Source organism: Phyllobates terribilis, unplaced genomic scaffold, assembly GCF_046119375.1.
Source record: "Phyllobates terribilis strain yellow unplaced genomic scaffold, ASM4611937v1 Scaffold_1__5_contigs__length_1240528914, whole genome shotgun sequence".
In the NCBI taxonomy this organism is placed as follows: Eukaryota; Metazoa; Chordata; class Amphibia; order Anura; family Dendrobatidae; genus Phyllobates; species Phyllobates terribilis.
Window position 1 is genome coordinate 14133715 of NW_027362761.1, and position 20955 is coordinate 14154669.

Genomic DNA, 20955 nt, shown 5'->3' on the forward strand with positions numbered 1-20955 from the left:
GGTGCTTTTAATGCAGGCAGTGAATGCCAAGGATCACAGGTAATTCCTGGAAAGACTGTAGGTCCTGGGTAAAGGCAATTTCAGCCATTCAGGCACAAGCTGGAAACATGATCAAGCAGCTGATTCAGGCCAATATCCAGCAGCAACAATAGCAGACCCAGCAGGAGACTAACAAACTCCTGATACAGCAGTTCCAGTTACAGCAACAGAAATTACAGCAGCAACAGCAATTACAGCAGCAACAGCAGAGGCATTAGCAGCAGATTGAACTCCTGGCAGAGGATGACCACAGGAGGGAAACTGCACCACCCCCTAATCGAGGTGATGGTACCCAACTGAGGAAGATGGTAAGAGGGGCGTTACAGAAAATGAAACCGGGTGATGATGTTGAGGTTTTCCTGATGATGCTTGAGAGGGTGGTGGACTGAGTGAAATTTCCTCCAGAGCAGTGAGGGGAGGTGCTGTGCCTTATCTGACTGGGGAACCTCAGAAGGCCTACTATAACCTGACCCTTCAGGACGCCAAAGAGTACAGCAAGCTGAAGGCGAAGATCTTGGCTCGTCTGTGTGTAACCCTGTCAGTCAGGGCACAACAGGTGCACCACTGGAACTATCGCAGGAACAAGCCTCTCCTCCGGTCTCAGATGCTTGACCTCCTGCACAAGGTGCAAAAATGGCTGCAGCCTGAGGCTTGTTACCTAGCCCAGGTGGTTGAGAGGGTGATGATGGACCGGTTCAACCAATCACTGCTGAGGCCGGTTCCTGGTTTGCCCAGGGAGATCCCCAGGATGCAGATTATCATGTGAGCCTGGTGGAGAGGTACCCGGCCATTGAGTATTCCCTCGGTGTTCAAGGGTGTTTAAAATCACCTTACTGGGGTTCTCAAGGGGGGGGGGGGGCAGACACTCAAGAGAAGGGGGCTAAATCTTAATCTCTTAATCTGTGGGATGTCCCAAGTCCTACGAGACCACTGAGCCGCTACCAAAAAATTAGTCCCATACTGTGGTCTGCTGGAGGTGTCATGCCCCTTTGTCATATAGCCGCCTGTTGTCCCATAACCTCAAAGCCGATGGACTGCAGCATAGGCCTGCACTGCACCTACTTCACCAACCCTGCCTGCAGCATTGTTCCTCATCCTGACGAGGGGCCCCACGTGTGCCAAGTATGTGTAAACAGGGTTCAAGTGACTGTACTTCTGAACCCTGGGAGTTTAGTGACCCTGATAAGGGCCACACTTTCACATATGCTTGCCCCTGGGAAGGTGGTGGGCTTCAGGAATTTCCATGGGAACGGCAAGAACTATCCTGTGGCCCTGGTCGACATAAGCATGAACTGTGGTACTGCGGCCCATTAAGTGGGAGTGATTAAGGACTTGTTACATCCTATGATTATAGGACGTGACTTTCCTGTGTTTTAGGACTTTTGGGGGACAGCAGTGTCACCTGGATCCGCCCAACTCAGGTACTTAACCCTGAAAGGTGCCCTTAAAAATGGGATAGTATTGAATGGTGTTGCTCAGGAGCTGGGGGCTGACATCTGGTACCCATATGTTTCCATTAATGGGGATCTGTTATATAGAGTGACCAAAGAAAGGGGTGAGGAAATAAAGCAATTTCTGGTGCCAGGGCCCTACAAACGCAGGGTATTAGACATGACTTCTTCTCATGTGTTGAGTGGTCATCTGGGGGTAGACAAGATCCAAGAACGGATCCTTCAGAGGTTCTACTGGCCTGTGTGCTACAGAGAAATCCTGAGCTACTGTCGGTCCTGTCCCATGTGACAGCTAACCTCCTCGGTGGCCCACTTCCGTCCTCTAGTTCCATTGTCCATCATTGATGTCTCGCTCGAACTTATAGCAATGGATTTAATGGGATCACTGGTAAAAGTCCACCAGAGGGCACCAATACATCGCGGTGATACTAGAATATGCTAACATTGTACTCGGAGGCAGTGCTGTTAAGGAACTCTTCTGCAAAGTGTATAGCGCAGGTGTTGCTCCATATCTTCTCACATACAGGTCTGCTAAGGAGATACCAATGGATCAAGGGACCCCATTCATGTCATGAGAGCTATGTAAAGCACTAAAGATATTGCTGCTCAGGACCTTGGTGTACCATCCACAGATGGATGGTCTGGTGGAGAGATTCAATAACACCTTAAAGGCCATGTTGAAGAAGATGGTAGTGAAGTATGGCCGACACTGGGACTGTCTTCCACCCTATCTGTTGTTCTCCATCAAGGAAGTACCACAAGCCTCTACAGGTTTCTCCTCGTCTGACGCTGCGTAAACACACCCGCTTTATGAGCCGCAGCATGTCAATTTCCACAATAGAATGTATAGGGTGCGGTAACTCCGCTTGTGTTCGATGAACACATGCGGATTTACCTGCGTGATCGGACGCATCATTTTTGATGCAGCGAAAATACGCTGCATCCAAAGTGCTGCTATTGCTTGATCATGGGCACATAGCCTAATAGGTCAACTCGAGTGAGACAGTTCAACCCTGGGAATCGGGTACTTGTTCTGGTGCCCAGGGTGGAGAGCAAATTCCTGGCCAAGTGGCAGTGTCACAATGCTGTTGTCTGACAACCCGGGACCAGGGGTGCCTACACTGTCCCTAAAACTAGGGGCACCCTATCTATTCCTGTTCCCTAGATGGCGAAAATGCTGGGGCCACGTACCTAGCTGTTTTCCTGAATCAGCCCTTATTTGCCCCCTCCCCCACCCAGGGAAGTGGGGAGGAATAGTGTATGTAAATACACCAACCAGACAAATAAGGAAGGACGTACAGGTATAAAATAAAATACCAAACACACAAAATATGCACTCACAGACAACAGAGGGAGACACCAAAGAGATGAGGATGGCAAACAAAAATAGAAGAGGATGGGACTATGCAGACAGCCAAAAACACCAGGCAGCAGTCACTGAACAACTCTCCTTAAACACCTCTACCAAACACTGAATCCTCCAGTTCTTCATCAGGCAGTGCAAAACTCAACACTGGCAATACAGATTGCCAGAGCAGAGACTACATAGGAGAGGGGAGTGGCTGATACTGCACAGCTGAAAACTAGCACCATTTAATAAGAGGGAAAAGTGCTTCTACTCAATGCAGGCGTACGTAAACTCAGAAGCTGCGGTCTTCTGGCTCCTCTCTATTGAGGTAAAACCGTGACACAGATCTTCTCCAGGACTTTTACGTTTCTGGGCTGTCACTGGGCAACACTGAGTTGCAGCTCCCTCCAAAGATTTTCTATTGGGTTCAGGTCTGAAGGCTGGCTGGGCTACTCAAGGACATTGAAATGCTTCTTACGGAACCACTCCTTAGTCGCCCTGGATGTGTGTTTTGGGTCATTGTCATGCTGGAAGACCCAGTCACAACCCATCTTCAATACTCTTACTGAGGGAAGGAGGTTGTTGGCCAAAATCTCGAGACACATGACCCCATCCATCATCCCTTCAATACGGTGCAGTTGTCCTGTCCCCTTTGCAGAAAAGCACCCCCAAATTATGATGTTTGCCTCACCATGCTTCATGGTTGGGGCGGTGTTCTTGGGGTTGTACTCATCCTTCTTCTTCCTCCAAACACGGCGAGTGGAGTTCATATTAAAAATTTCTATTTTGGTCTCATCTGACTACATGACATTCTCCCATGCCTCCTCTGGATCATCCAAATGGTCATTGGCGAACTTCAAATGGGCCTGGACATGTGCTGGCATGAGCAGGGGGACCTTGCTTGCCCTGCAGGATTTTAATCCATGAGGGCGTAGTGTGCTACTACCAGGTAATGTTGGAGACTGTGGTCTCAGCTCTCTTCAAGTCATTGACCAGGTCATCCCATGTAGTTCTGGACTGATTCCTGACCTTTCTCAGAATCATCCTTACCCCACGAGGAGAGATCTTGCCTGGAGCCCCGGACTGAGGAAGATGGACAGTCATCTTGTGTTTCTTCCATTTTCTAATAATTGTGCCAACACTTGTTGCCTTCTTACCAAGCTGCTTGCCTATTGTCCTGTAGCCCATCCCAGCCTTGTGGAGGTCTACAATTTTGTCCCTGGTGTCCTTAGACAGCAATTTGGTCTTGGCCATGGTGGAAAGGTTGGAGTGTGATTGACTTGAGTGGAAGGACGAGTGTCTTTTATACAGGTAATGAGTTCAAACAAGTGCAATTAATACAGGTAATGAGTGCAGAGTAGGAGGGTTTCTTAAAGAAACACTAACAGATCTGTGAGAGCCAGAATTCTTGCTGGCTGTTAGGTGATCAAATACTTACAGTGCTGGCCAAAAGTATTGGCACCCCTGCAATTCTGTCAGATAATACTCAGTTTCTTCCTGAAAATGATTGCAATCACAAATTCTTTGGTATTATTATCTTCATTTAATTTGCTTGCAAGGAAAAAACACAAAAGAGAATGAAGCAAAAATCAAATCATTGATCATTTCACACAAAACTCCAAAAAAGGGCCGGACAAAAGTATTGGCACCCTCAGCCTAATACTTGGTTGCACAATCTTTAGCCAAAATAACTGCGAACAACCGCTTCCGGTAACCATCAGTGAGTTTCTTACAATGCTCTGCTGGAATTGTAGACCATTCTTCTTTGGCAAACTGCTCCAGGTCCCTGATATTTGAAGGGTGCCTTCTCCAAACCGCCATTTTGAGATCTCTCCACAGGTGTTCTATGGGATTCAGGTCTGGACTCATTGCTGGCCACCTTAGAAGTCTCCAGTGCTTTCTCTAAAACCATTTTATAGTGCTTTTGGAAGTGTGTTTTGGGTCATTGTCCTGCTGGAAGACCCATGACCTCAGAGAGAGACCCAGCTTTCTCACACTGGGCCCTACATTATGCTGCAAAATTTGTTGGTAGTCTTCAGACTTCATAATGCCATGCACACGGTCAAGCAGTCCAGTGCCAGAGGCAGCAAAGCAACCCCAAAACATCAGGGAACCTCCGCCATGTTTGACTGTAGGGACCGAGTTCTTTTCTTTGAATGCCTCTTTTTTTTTCCTGTACACTCTATGTTGATGCTTTTTCCCAGAAAGCTCTACTTTTGTCTCATCTGACCAGAGAACATTCTTCCAAAACGTTTTAGGCTTTCTCAGGTAAGTTTTGGCAAACTACAGCCTGGCTTTTTTATGTCTCGGGGTAAGAAGTGGGGTCTTCCTGGGTATCCTACCATACAGTCCCTTTTCATTCAGACGCCGACGGATAGTACGGGTTGACACTGTTGTACCCTTGGACTGCAGGGCAGCTTGAACTTGTTTGGATGTTAGTCGAGGTTCTTTATCCACCATCCGCACAATCTTGCGTTGAAATCTCTCGTCAATTTTTCTTTTCCGTCCACATCTAGGGAGGTTAGCCACAGTGCCATGGGCTTTAAACTTCTTGATGACACTGCGCACGGAAGACACAGGAACATTCAGGTCTTTGGAGATGGACTTGTAGCCTTGAGATTGCTCATGCTGTCATGGTTGTGTCGCCACGAAGATCGTCACGATTGCACAGCCTGACTTCTCGCAGCTGAGTTTTTGGTGCTTTGTGCTTTTCGGCAGTGAGGGAGTTAACTCTCTCTCTCTGTGCTAGACAAGGTCCAGCCTCGCCCAGCTGCAATCAATTCTGCAGTAGTGAGATGCCTTCATATGTCTGCTGATCTGTTAGGGAAGTTGTCGGTGAAAGCATTTCATGCAGACTAACAGAGCGGATCGTGGTATTTGGAGTTTCAGAGCTAAGTGTATTTGGAGTGGTTTTTCCCTTCCTCTCTTTATCATTTATCTCCTTTCCCGTTGGTGTTCCCTCTGTTGTAGTTGTGTAGTTTTTGTATGCAAGGTGGTTTTGGTTTTACCCTTGTACTGTCTCGTTCGTCTAAGTACTGAGTGTGGGCATATTATTACCTGTCCCCTTTTGTTGTGATCAGGGGTCCTTCTCAGGACTAGATTACTTAGGTGCAGGGATCCTCAGGAGGTAGGGGTTACGCTGGCGGCCTGGACCTCTGTACCTTTAACAGTACCTCCAGGTAGAGGGATTAGTCAGGGCCCCAGCTTAGGGTCAGCTTAGGCCCCCTACCTCCAGTACACACAGACAGCGTGACACATGCTTCCTCACAATTTGGTTTTTCAAGTCCTCAGACAGTTCTTTGGTCTTCTTTCTTTTCTCCATGCTCAATGTGGTACACACAAGGACACAGGACACGGAGGTTGAGTCAACTTTAATCCTTGTTAACTGGCTGCAAGTGTGATTTAGTTATTGCCAACACCTGTTAGGTGCCACAGGTAAGTTACAGGTGTTGTTAATTACACGAATTAGAGAAGCATCACATGATTTTTCAAAGGGTACCAATACTTTTGTCCACCCCCTTTTTTAGGTTTGGTGTGGAATTATATCCAATTTGGCTTTAGGACAATTCTTTTTGTGTTTTTTTTCATTGAAGACAAATTAAATGAAGAGAATAATAACAAAGAATTTGTGATTGCAATCATTTTCAGGAAGAAACTGAGTATTATCTGACAGAATTGCAGGGGTGCAAATACTTTTGGCCAGCACTGTATTTCATGCAATTGAATTATTTAAAAATCATACAATGTGATTTTCTGGTTTTCTTTTTAAATTCTGTCTCTCACAGTTGAACTGTACCTACGATTAAAATTACAACCCTCTCCATTCTTTGTAGATGAAAAAACTTGTGAAATCGCCAGTGTAGCAAATACATATTTTCTCCACTGTATGAACCACACAAGTTTATGGGGCAATTGGGAGAGATAGCTGATGGTCAAGAAAAACTAGGCTTACTATATATATACACTTCCTTACTGATCATGATAATCACTCCTCATTTGTCTTAGTGCATAACAACCTGTTGGCTTGCAAAAATAATGTTCTTAGAAATTAATCCATGTGACCCAGCACTCTGGAAAAATTTCTGCATGCTAACACTTAATAGAGTGGTTTGTAGAGTTTTTTTCAAACCTATCAGTTTCGCCTTTTGGCATACTCTGCCTACAAACATATGCGATTCCTGTATTACTAAATTCCTATAACTCCTAAAATAACAATTCTTCTAAATTAGTGGTAGACAACAGAAGTGAACATACAGTCTATTATACTTCATACATGTTACTGTATAACAATCAGAATTTGCATTATATTGTGATTATGCTAAACAATATTAGCATATACGGAGTACTTGTAAAGTATTTTGTCAATGCAGTCTTTATGTTTTACTAAATGTTTGATATAGCAATCATATGTACAGTTTTATTGTCTATTGGTAATCTTGGTATTTGAGGAGTTGTAGTTGGGGTTTTACTAGGGGTATGTGCGCACGTTTAGGATTTGAAGCAGACATTTCTGCAGCGTTTCTGCAACTCCTTGGCAGGAAAAACGCTGCAGAAAAAAACGTGCGTCTTGCCGAGATTTTGAAGCATTTTTTAATGTATTTTTGTACATCAATGAATGCTTTTTGGATCTAAATAAAGTTATTTGAAAAGGAACATGGGACGTTGCTTTAACCCTTGGATTACCGTCAGAACTGGGGTGAGTATATTGGATAATTTAAGAATGTGTCTGTTGTATTTCAAATGAAGTGTTTGCTCTGTGTCTGTGTGTTTATTTTTTTTAGTTTACTTTAATTAATTTTGGTAATGAAAGGGTCTGATTGACACCTTGTCATCACCAAACAAAAGAGCTAGGTGTCAACTAATCCCATATACCCAATCTTCATTAGCATTTCCATTCATGTAATTTCTGGGGCAGCTGTGAGCTGCTATTTTTAGCCTAGGAAGGAGCCATTAGGCAAACATGCTCTCTGGCTGTTATTAATACTTCACAGCTGTGTCATTAGCCGCTACGTCCCCACGAACAGCAATAAGCAGCGCTCTGGATGCAGCGTATTTTTGCTGTATTCTAATGCCGCAGTTTTGTTTTCAGTACATGTGAATCCACCGCATATAATGACACTTCAATCAGTCAAAATCTGAAGCGGAGACTAGAGTGTCCGCTACAGAAATTGACATGCTGCGGGTGAGTTTGGATACAGTACAGACCAAAAGTTTGGACACACCTTCTCATTTAAAGATTTTTCCGTATTTTCATGACTTTGAAAATTGTACATTTACACTGAAGGCATCAAAACTATGAATTAACACATGTGGAATTATATACTTAAAAAAGTGTGAAACAACTGAAAATATGTCTTATATTCTAGGTTCTTCAAAGTAGCCACCTTTTGCTTTGATGACTGCTTTGCACACTCTTGGCATTCTCTTGATGAGCTTCAAGAGGTAGTCACCGGAAATGGTTTTCACTTCAAAGGTGTGCCCTGTCAGGTTTAATAAGTGGGATTTCTTGCCTTATAAATGGGGTTGGGACCATCAGTTGTGTTGTGCAGAAGTCAGGAGGATACACAGCTGATAGTCCTACTGGATAGACTGTTAGAATTTGTATTATTGCAAGAAAAAAGCAGCTAAGTAAAGAAAAACCAGTGGCCATCATGACTTTAAGAAATGAAGGTCAGTCAGTCCGAAAAATTTGGAAAACTTTGAAAGTGTCCTCAAGTGCAGTTGCAAAAACCATCAAGCGCTACAAAGAAACTGGCTCACATGAGGACCGCCCCAGGAAAGGAAGACCAAGAGTCATCTCTGCTTCTGAGGATAAGTTTATCCAAGTCACCAGCCTCAGAAATTGCAGGTTAACAGCAGCTCAGATTAGAGACCAGGTCAATTCCACACAGAGTTCTAGCAGCAGACACATCTCTACAACAACTGTTAAGAGGAGACTTTGTGCAGCAGGCCTTCATGGTAAAATAGCTGTTAGGAAACCACTGCTAAGGACAGGTAACAAGCAGAAGAGACTTGTTTGGGCTAAAGAACACAAGGAATGGACATTAGACCAGTGGAAATCTGTGCATTGGTCTGATGAGTCCAAATTTGAGATCTTTGGTTCCAACCACCGTGTCTTTGTGCGACGCAGAAAAGGTGAACGGATGGACTCTACATGCCTGGCTCCCACCGTGAAGCATGGAGGAGGAGGTGTGATGGTGTGGGAGTGCTTTGCTGGTGACACTGTTGGGGATTTATTCAAAATTGAAGGCATACTGAACCAGCATGGCTACCACAGCATCTTGCAGCGGCATGCTATTCCATCCGGTTTGCGTTTAGTTGGACCATCATTTATTTTTCAACAGAACAATGACCTCAAACACACCTCCAGGCTGTGTAAGAGCTATTTGACCAAGAAGGAGAGTGATGGGGTGCTACGCCAGATGACCTGGCCTCCACAGTCACCAGACCTGAACCCAATCGAGATGGTTTGGGGTGAGCTGGGCCGCAGAGTGAAGGCAAGAGGGCCAAAAAGTGCTAAGCATCTCTGGGAACTCCTTCAAGATTGTTGGAAGACCATTTCCGGTGACTACCTCTTGAAGCTCATCAAGAGAATGCCAAGAGTGTGCAAAGCAGTCATCAAAGCAAAAGGTGGCTACTTTGAAGAACCTAGAATATAAGACATATTTTCAGTTGTTTCACACTTTTTTGTTAAGTATATAATTCCACATGTGTTAATTCATAGTTTTGATGCCTTCAGTGTGAATGTACAATTTTCAGAGTCATGAAAATACAGAAAAATCTTTAAATGAGAAGGTCTGTCCAAACTTTTGGTCTGTACTGTACGTGGCCACGATCAGGGGCCGCTGCAGGTTTTGACGCTGCGTGTTTATACAGCGTCAAACCCGCAGCGTCCAGATGTTACAGCATAATGGATGGTATTTCTAGAAATCCCATGTCCACTATGCGTGCATCTGAGGCTGCGGATCACCCGTGGACACTGACATGCGGCGCGTCTTTCAGGACTGCAGCGTGTCAAATTCTCTTGCTGAGTCGCTAATCTCCGTAACAGAAATTTGACCACTAGAATGTACTGAATGCGGTAAATCCGCATGGTTCAGTGAGCACATGTGGATTTACCTGCGTTCAATAAAATGCAAAGTTTTGGACGCAGCAAAAATATGCGGCATCCAAAGTGCTGCTACGTCCGGATCGTGGGCACATAGCCTAAAACATTTAAAAAAAAATGTTGTGGGCTCCTGCGTCATTTTCATAACCAGCAGAGGGAAATCTGACCGCTGGTGACTGATATTAGTAGCTGGGGAAGGGGCCATTAGCCAAAAATGTTTCCTGGCTATTAATAACTGCCTACAGCTGTTTGCTTAGCCTTTACTGTCTAGATTACAGGGGGACTCCAGAAAAAAATTGACGTAGAGTCCTCCTATAGAAAAACTAAACAGACAGCTGCGGGCTGATATTAATAGCCAAGGAAGGGGCCATGGATACAAGCCCCCTCCGCAGCTAATAATATCACCCCTCAGTAGTCCCAGAAATGGCGCATCCATAAGATGTGCCAAATCTGGTGCTTAACCTCCGCTCTTCCCACTGCCCTGTAGTGGTGGCGAGTGAGGTTCATGTCAACCTTGTATTGGCGGCTGACGTGAAGCCCAGGTTAGTAATGGACGCCCCCATTACTAACCACGTAGTAAAGTTTTTGCAGCTTTTTCAATAAAAGATACGGCCAGAATAAAGTATTTTAATGAAATAAAATGACACACGGTTTTAATTTTTTTTTATTTCACGCTCAGTCTTCGAAGCACTCGATCTTCTGTAAAAAAAAATAAATAAAATAAAACACAACCATATCCCTCACCTGTCCGACATCATGTCGTAGTCCACGATTACCGCCGTCATGATTGTCCCTCGGCGATCCGGATCACTTCGTCAGCAGTGACATCAGCAATCACTGATGTCACTGCTGTAGAAGACAGCAATGTACACTGACAGTGGTGTAATCACTTCTGTCAGTTTACATTGCTGCTGAGGAGTGAGGTCACTGGGGTTCATCAGCTGAAGATCAGCTGATCAGCACCGGTGACCTCAGCATCAGTACTGTTGGGAACACTCTTGAGAATGTTCCCACGCAGCACCGGTGCCATAAAGTGAGGTCACGTGAACTCTCAGCTGAGGGCTCACATGACCCCAGGTCCTGGCAGCGTAGCGATGTACACTGCTGGGAGCGAGCGCGCTCCCGGCAGTGTACAGCCGGCCGCCGAGGGATCAGAACGCCGGTGGACATCGCGAGGACACCGGACAGGTGAGCATAGTGTTTTTGTTTTTTACACTGCGCGAAGTCCCGGCTTGGCTGAGGAGACCACTACTTCCCTCAGCCACGCCACTCTCGCTGCTATCAGTGGGACCGGCGGTCGGAAGATGGTAGTAGTAGTCCTCCCCAGCCGACCCGGGTACCACTCTATGCAGCGTTTCTGCTACCCATTGACTTTAACTGAACGGCAGCAAATCCGCACGTATAAATATTATACCTGCGGATTTGCTGCCGTTCAATTAAAGTCAATGGGCGGGAAACGGTGCATAGAAAGGATATGCTGTGTTTTAAAATGCAATGCCAATCCTGAGCGGAAATTTCCGCATCATGTGCACAGCACATCAGGATTGCCATTGCAATAGCTGGCCGAGCGATTACCAAGCATTTTTGATGCGTTTCCGCGAGGAAAAACCGCTGCGAAAACGCATAAACGCTACGTGTGGACTTAACCTAATACAGGGCATGTAGGTAGATATGTGTGTTCATGTCTCTAAATACTATAGTGTTTTTCTTAGAAATGGCTGATAGGCGGAGGATTGTATATGTACATGTGACTGTAGTCAGAGTCCTGCCATGAGGAAGAAGTGATAAGTTAGAAACGCATTGGCTGCTGTGCACCACACTGCTATGTGTTGATTGTAAGTCTGCACTGATGTGTTTTTACTGCTAAAGGAATAAAAATGGCAGAAGTTTCAGTGAAGTGCTGGATCATGTAGATTCATACCTCAAACATTAATGTGTATGGGCACCTTTAGTCCATGCCGGCCGCTACCGTCGTTCAGACTGACCATATATGCTCAATGACTCTGGGCAAAGATCGGGACTATCTGACAAAGTTGGCTCCTGGACAAAAGATTTTTTGTCACAACGAAATAACGTTCTTTCAACTATTGGCTAGAGATCTCAGACGTGGCCAGCTTCTTTCCAGACAATGGCAGTGTGGGCTAGAACTAGCATTCTTTGTTACATCCCACTCAACAAATGTTAGTCATGGGTGAACTTGTCTGTTTTTATCAATTATGGTCTTTTGAGTGGGCACCTGGTGGTGTATTCTCCACAGAGCAGTAAAACTGCATGGGGCTGACAGGAAAAACACCAGCCCTGGGGGACTGGTGACATCTTTTGACAGAGACACTGATAAATCTCTTCAGACAGACATGCCACAGAACCCTCAAAAATTGTGAGCTAGTGGTTGCAAACAAAATACTGACTGGAATAGCAGACAAGAGGTCACAGAGCAGCTGATGGCACATATAGCACCACACTTATACATATAGCACCACACCTATACATATAGCAGCAGATATACAGTACAGACCAAAAGTTTGGACACCTTCTCATTTAAAGATTTTTCTGTATTTTCATGACTATGAAAATTGTACATTCACACTGAAGGCATCAAAACTATAAATTAACACACGTGGAATTATATACTTAACAAAAAAGTGTGAAACAACTGAAAATATGTCTTATATTCTAGGTTCTGCAAAGTAGCCACCTTGTGCTTTGACTGCTTTGCACACTCTTGGCATTCTCTTGATGAGCTTCAAGAGGTAGTCACCGGAAATGGTTTTCACTTCACAGGTGTGCCCTGTCAGGTTTAATAAGTGGGATTTATTGCCTTATAAATGGGGTTGGGACCATCAGTTGTGTTGTGCAGAAGTCTGGTGGATACACAGCTGATAGTCCTACTGAATAGACTGTTAGAATTTGTATTATGGCAAGAAAAAAGCAGCTAAGTAAAGAAAAACAAGTGGCCATCATTATTTTAAGAAATGAAGGTCAGTCAGTCCGAAAAATTTGGAAAACTTTGAAAGTGTCCCCAAGTGCAGTTGCAAAAACCATCAAGCGCTACAAAGAAACTGGTTCACATGAGTACCGCCCCAGGAAAGGAAGACCAAGAGTCATCTCTGCTTCTGAGGATAAGTTTATCCAAGTCACCAGCCTCAGAAATCGCAGGTTAACAGCAGCTCAGATTAGAGACCAGGTCAATGCCACACAGAGTTCTAGCAGCAGACACAGCTCTACAACAACTGTTAAGAGGAGATTTTGTGCAGCAGGCCTTCATGGTAAAATAGCTGCTAGGAAACAACTGCTAAGGACAGGCAACAAGCAGAAGAGACTTGTTTGGGCTAAAGAACACAAGGAATGGACATTAGACCAGTGGAAATCTGTGCATTGGTCTGATGAGTCCAAATTTGAGATCTTTGGTTCCAACCACCATGTCTTTGTGCGACGCAGAAAAGGTGAACGGATGGACTCTACATGCCTGGTTCCCACCGTCAAGCATGGAGGAGGAGGTGTGATGGTGTGTGGGTGCTTTGCTGGTGACACTGTTGGGGATTTATTCAAAATTGAAGGCATACTGAACCAGCATGGCTACCACAGCATCTTGCAGCGGCATGCTATTCCATCCGGTTTACATTTAGTTGGACCATCATTTATTTTTTAACAGGACAATGACCCCAAACACACCTCCAGGCTGTGTAAGGGCTATTTGACCAAGAGGGAGAGTGATGGGGTGCTACGCCAGATGAGCTGGCCTCCACAGTCACCAGACCTGAACCCAATCGAGATTGTTTGGGGTGAGCTGGACCGCAGAGTGAAGGCAAAAGGGCCAACAAGTGCTAAGCATCTGTGGGAACTCCTTCAAGATTGTTGGAAGACCATTTCCGGTGACTACCTCTTGAAGCTCATCAAGAGAATGCCAAGAGTGTGCAAAGCAGTCATCAAAGCAAAAGGTGGCTACTTTGAAGAACCTAGAATATAAGACATATTTTCAGTTGTTTCACACTTTTTTGTTAAGTATATAATTCCACATGTGTTAATTCATAGTTTTGATGCCTTCAGTGTGAATGTACAATTTTCATAGTCAAAAAAATACAGAAAAATCTTTAAATGAGAAGGTGTGTCCAAACCTTTGGTCTGTACTGTATATAGCACCACATATATACATATAGCACCAGCTATATATAGCAACACATCTATACATATTGCACCACATATATACATATAGCACCAGATATATATATATAGCACTACATATAGATAGCACCACATATATACATATAGCACCAAATATATATAGCACCAGCTATATATAGCACCACATCTATACTTATAGCACCACACCTATACATATAGCAGCAGATATATATAGCACCACATCTATACATATAGCACCACATCTATACAGCACCACATCTATACATATAGCACCATATATATATAGCACCACATCTATACATATAGCACCACATCTATACATATAGCACCAGCTATATATAGCACCACATATATACATATAGCACCAAATCTATACATATAGCAGCAGATATATATAGCACCACATATATACATATAGCACCACATCTATACATATAGCACCACATCTATACATAAAGCACCATATATACAGTTAGGTCCATATATATTTGGACAGAGACAACATTTTTCTAATTTTGGTTCTAGACATTACCACAATGAATTTTAAACAAAACAATTCAGATGCAGTTGAAGTTCATACTTTCAGCTTTCATTTGAGGGTATCCACATTAAAATTGCATGAAGGGTTTAGGAGTTTCAGCTCCTTAACATGTGCCACCCTGTTTTTAAAGGGACCAAAAGTAATTGGACAGATTAAATAAAATGTTCACTTCTAGTACTTGGTTGAAAACCCTTTGTTGGCAATGACTGCCTGAAGTCTTGAACTCATGGACATCACCAGACCCTGTGTTTCCTCCTTTTTTGATGCTCTGCCAGGCCTTCACTGCGGTGGTTTTCAGTTGCTGTTTGTTTGTGGGCCTTTCTATCTGAAGTTTAGTCTTTAACAAGTGAAATACATGCTCAATTGGGTTGAGATCAGGTTACTGACTTGGCCATTGAAGAATATTCCACTTCTTTGCTTTAATAAACTCCTGGGTTGCTTTGGCTTTATGTTTTGGGTCATTGTCCATCTGTAGTATGAAACGACGACCAATTAGTTCGGCTGCATTTGGCTGGATCTAAGCACACAGTATGGCTCTGAATACATCAGAATTCATTCGCTGCTTCTGTCCTGTGTCACATCATCAATAAACACTAGTGACCCAGTGCCACTGGCAGCCATGCATGCCCAAGCCGTCACACTGCCTCCGCAGTGTTTTACAGATGATGTGGTATGCTTTGGATCATGAGCTGTACCACGCCTTCGCCATACTTTTCTCTTTCCATCATTCTGGTAGAGGTTGATCTTGGTTTCATCTGTCCAAAGAATGTTCTTCCAGAACTGTGCTGGCTTTTTTAGATGTTTTTTTAGCAAAGTCCAGTCTAGGCTTTTTATTTTTGATGCTTATGAGTGGCTTGCACCGTGCAGTGAACCCTCTGTATTTACTTTCATGCAGTCTTCTCTTTATGGTAGATTTGGATATTGATATACCTACTTCCTGGAGAGTGTTCTTCACTTGGTTGGCTGTTGTGAAGGGGTCTCTCTTCACCATGGAGATTATTCTGCCATCATCCACCATTGTTGTCTTCCGTGGGCGCCCAGGTCTTTTTGCATTGATGAGTTCACCAGTGCTTTCTTTCTCAGGATGTACCAAACTGTAGATTATGACACTCCTAATATTGTAGCATTTTCTCGGATGGGTTTTTTCTGTTTTTGCAGCTTAAGGATGGCTTGTTTCACCTGCATGGAGAGCTCCTTTGACCGCATGTTTACTTCACAGCAAAACCTTCCAAATGCAAGTACCACACCTCAAATCAACTCCAGGCCTTTTATCTGCTTAATTGGGAATGACATAACAAAGGGATTGCCCACACCTGTCCATGAAATAGCCTTGGAGTCAATTGTCCAATTACTTTTGGTCCCTTTAAAAACAGGGTGGCACATGTTAAGGAGCTGAAACTCCTAAACCCTTCACCCAATTTTAATGTGGATACCCTCAAATGAAAGCTGAAAGTCTGAACTTCAACTGCATCTGAATTGTTTTGTTTAAAATTCATTGTGGTAATGTCTAGAACCAAAATTAGAAAAATGTTGTATCTGTCCAAATATATATGGACCTAACTGTATATAGCACTACATATATATAGCACCACATCTATACATATAGCACCACATATAGCACCAGATATATATAGCACCACAACTATACATATAGCACCACATCTATACATATAGCACCAGATATATATAGCACCACATATATACATATAGCACCAGCTATATATAGCACCACATCTATACATATAGCACCACATATATACATATAGCACCAGCTATATATAGCACCACATCTATACATATAGCACCACATCTATACATATAACACCACATCTATACCTATAGCACTACATCTATACATATAGCATATCTATACCTATAGCACCACATCTATATATATAGCATCACATATATACATATAGCACCACATCTATACATATAGCACCACATCTATACCTATAGCAGCACATCTATACCTATAGCACCACATCTATACATATAGCACCAGATATATATAGCAGCACATCTATACATATAGCACCACATCTATACATATAGCATCAGATATATATAGCACTACATCTATACCTATAGCACCACATCTATACCTATAGCAGCACATCTATACCTATAGCACCACATCTATACATATAGCACCAGATATATATAGCAGCACATCTATACCTATAGCACCACATCTATACATATAGCACCAGATACATATAGCAGCACATCTATACATATAGCAGCACATCTATACATATAGCAGCACGTCTATACCTATAGCACCACATCTATACCTATAGCACCAGATACATATAGCAGCACATCTATACATATAGCAGCACATCTATACATATAGCAGCACATCTATAAAGCAGCACAGTGTCGGAGAGGGCAGCTCTCCTACAGCTCTGGCTATTACCTCCCACACTGCGCCTGCCTGCACATACCTGCGCGGGAAAGCCAGGGCACAGGGGGGCCGGAGACGTTGCGCACAGCTAAGTCCTGGAGTTTATGAGGCGTGAGGCAGACAGGACCACCGGGCACACACACACACTGGCACACTCACGCTGACACACCCACACACAGACTCACAACGGGCAAGTGGATAAAGTTACAGAAATGTTCTCACGTGTCACAGGGAGCAGAAGTCAGACAGGCGTATATAGAGTATAGGCGCATTCCCAGACGCGGCCAGACACCGGGCAGACAGGCGCATACACACACAGACAGGTGAAGCTATAGGACAACAAAAGTGAAGAGCCATAGAGAGAAAACAGACTCCAGCGTGGGGGGATCAGGAGGAAAAAGGGGAGAGGAGGGGGAGACCAGGGGAAATAAAGAAGTGCAGAGGAGGGGGCAGACAGATTGTACTCACAAGTCTGAGACACAGACAGCACTTAGACACAGGACAGACATAGGGGCACAAATAAGGGGGAGATACTGACAGACTAGACAGAGGCTGAGAGAGGCACACACAGGGATCCAGACACAGGGAGAAGTGGCAAACAACAGGGGAGGGTCACGGAAACATTGGAGAACACACAATTCTTAGGAGACACAGATAGAAAGACCTCGTCAGACACAGAGAGCACATCTGAGGAGACAGACCGCCGCCACAGACAGGTAGACAGCTCCCAGACACAGGTCCTAGGACACAGTGACGCTGGCAAGTTCCTGCACCATGCTTCAATTACTGATGCTCCCTCTCCTGCTGCTGACTGTCACCCGATGCCACCCTATCCCGGGAGGGGACACAATGCCGCCGGGTGAGTCACACTGGGCACCCCAACTCACATAGTGCTCACTGAACCCCACTTCTGGGCCAAGCACTCAGCAGCCTCTCTGCTGTCCTCACAAGCCACAACATCATCGTGGAACTACACGGATAGATGAATATATAGCATTTTCTATACAAATCCATAGGGTAAATGCTGTAGAAATAGCCATCATGTGTATGATATGTCTCCGTTTATGGGATATGTGAATTATACATGAGTGGATGTATTGTGTTTTGTATCTCATTGATGTTTGCATATTCTGCTAATATATATATATATATATATATATATATATATATATATATTAATCTTTCTCAATAAATATTTTATCTAATACTATGTAGCTGATAACTGTTTCTGAAAATCTAATTTCTGTCACATATATATCTTATTTCTATCTATATATCTAGCTAAATATCATATCGATCTAAATATCATATCTGTATCAAATTTATCTACACATCTCACATCTATCTGATATCTATCTAAATATCTCAAATCTATCTATCCATCCATCTATCTCTGCGTTATCTCTAGCTATATATATCTTATTACATAGACCATGTTTAACATTTCAGACACCAGTTGTCTGAAAAATGAGCAATGCACATAGACCTCAACACACCACAAATAAACACACATTCTATCCATCTATCTATCTATCTATCTATCTATCTATCTATCTATCTATCTATCTATCATATATCTAATATCTATCTATCTATCCATCTACTGCCATATCTGTTAAACTACAGTTTATTTTTTGTGTTGTAGTTTTCTCTTTGACTTGTCTATACTTATACACATATTTATTTAACTGTTAAGCTGAATACTGTAAGCGGGAAAGACTATTATGTATTTAAAAATAACAACAATAATGCATAACATTGCTTTAATAAGCGTCTGCACAGTCTGTTTGAGCAATAGAGGATACATAATGTATTCTAAATGCCCGGATAAGGTAGCTATAGGATAAAAAAAATACATGCAATGGGACTGATTTACTAAGCTTCATTAGAGCTTAATTTGTGACAAAAACGGTCTTACATGCTTTACATGTCATTTATGGTATTTTAGACACATGTGTCTAGACATTTGACAAGTAGCATAGTCTGTTAAAAAGTGAGAACAAAAGGGTTGTGACCTAAATTGTGATGCCTTGCGACAAAATTGCACCACAATTTGTACTATTAGTGTACTAAAATAAGCCAACTTATAGCTGGTGTAATCTTAGGGCTCAACCTATTAAAGGGGTTAATCCACGACGAATTTATTTTTTAGAGTATGTGCACACTGTCCGAATCCGCCTGCGGCCCCAACACAGCGGATTAGCCACCGGTGGCTTCCGCTCGTTTTATGCAAATGAGCGGCACCATTTTTTTTTTCACCTTCGGACTTTCCTCATAGAGGTTAGTCTATGAGGAAAGCCCACTTGCGGACCCGCCGGAGAAATTGACATTCTGCGGTCTGGAAAGAAATGCCGCATGTCAGTTTCCATGGGTGAGCCACAGACGCATAGTGGACATGGGATTTCTACAAATTCCATCCACTATGCTGTAACAGCTGGCCGCTGCGGGTTTGACTTAGCATAACATTCAGCTTCAAACCCACAGCGGCTCCTTACCGTGTGCACATACCCTTACTATGTAGCTAAAAACTAACTAGCGATTCTGCAGCTTCCACTGACATCACGTTGACAGAGCAGCTGCTTCTCTTCTGTTCTGCTCTGTTTATGGGGCGTGGCTGCCGATATCATGCTGATTGACAGCGGGGCCCCCTGCCTAACCTGTCACCAGGTTTTTGATACACAATATCAACCTGCCCCAAGACAGCATACCAGCTGTCGGGTACTTCCGCTGCGAGCAGCCGGGAGATGAGCGGCTGCTCGCAGCAGAACTACCCCGACCTGCTGCGCCGCTGACATCCATGAGGCTACTAGGGCCACTGATCTCCCGACGGCAAGTGTGAAGGGAGGACCTGGGAGCGGCGCCGCCGGTCGGGATGCTTCTGCTGCGAGCAGCCGCTCATCTCCCGGCTGCTCGCAGCGGAAGTACCCGCACAGGCAGCGCCGCTCCCCGGTCCTCACTAATACGTTACGCCAATCAGCGATATTGGCGCCAAATTTAAACACGCTCTCCGGTCCTCACTAACACGGTTCGCTGATTGGTTGCGGCCGCCGGCCGCGATCAATCAGCGATATTGGCGCCAAATTTAAACACCACTGGGTTGATTGGTCGTGGCCGCCGGCCGCGACCAATCAGCGATGTTGGCACCAAATTTAAACACCGCTCTGCACAGAGGTCAGCGGCGATGCAGCCTGGAGCTGACCGGCGCTAGGCGGTCATCTCCCGGCTGCTCGCAGCACAAGTACCCCGACCGGCGGCATCGCTGACCTCCATGTGGCTACCGTCAGGAGATCAGCGGCTAGGGCCGCTGATCTCCCGACAGCAAGTGTGAAGGGAGGACCAGGGAGCGGCGCCGCCGGTCGGGATACTTCTGCTGCTCGCAGCGGAAGTACCCGCACAGGCAGCGCCGCTCCCCGGTCCTCACTAATACTATTTGCTGATTGGCACTAAATTTAAACACCGCTTTGCTGATTGGTCGCGGTCGGCCGCATACATATTCTAGAATACCCGATGCGGGCCACCATCTAGTCCAATATATACTTAATACTCTCATCCATAAAGCTCTGAGCAGTTCTACACCACCCTATAACTCCTCTGTCATCTCTGTCATAAGACTAACACCCTCAATAATCCAAACCTCCCACTGCTGTCTCCAAGATTTTGTGTATGCTGCGCGAATTCTCTGGAATTCCCTACCTAGGACAATTTGATTAATGCCCAGTACCCACAGTTTTAAGAGTGCCCTAAAAGCACATATCTTTAGACTGGCCTCACCTCACTTATCTATTTCTGTTTTGCCCTTCCAAAATTTTCCTCCAATTCTGGTCCTTCGTAGCATCTGTTCACACACCCTTCATGCACTTAATAGCATTCTTACTTATGGAGGGTGACTGGTTCATGCAACGTTATGTGAATACC

General features: G+C 44.3%; 1 protein-coding gene across 2 annotated transcripts in view; it reads left to right on the forward strand.

Annotated features, from left to right (window-relative positions):
• FSTL3 (follistatin like 3) overlaps positions 1-20955 on the forward strand; it is a 171182-nt gene that overhangs the window by 272 nt on the left and 149955 nt on the right. Inside the window, exon 1 of one of the 2 annotated variants that reach the window (XM_073651196.1) lies at positions 17054-17899. The exons of the other annotated variant lie outside the window; for it this stretch is intronic. Coding sequence (XP_073507297.1) covers positions 17815-17899 — 85 coding nt within the window. The 5' untranslated portion in view covers positions 17054-17814. Of the gene's footprint in view, positions 1-17053; positions 17900-20955 lie in introns of those variants that run through there. 2 annotated transcript variants of the gene reach the window in all.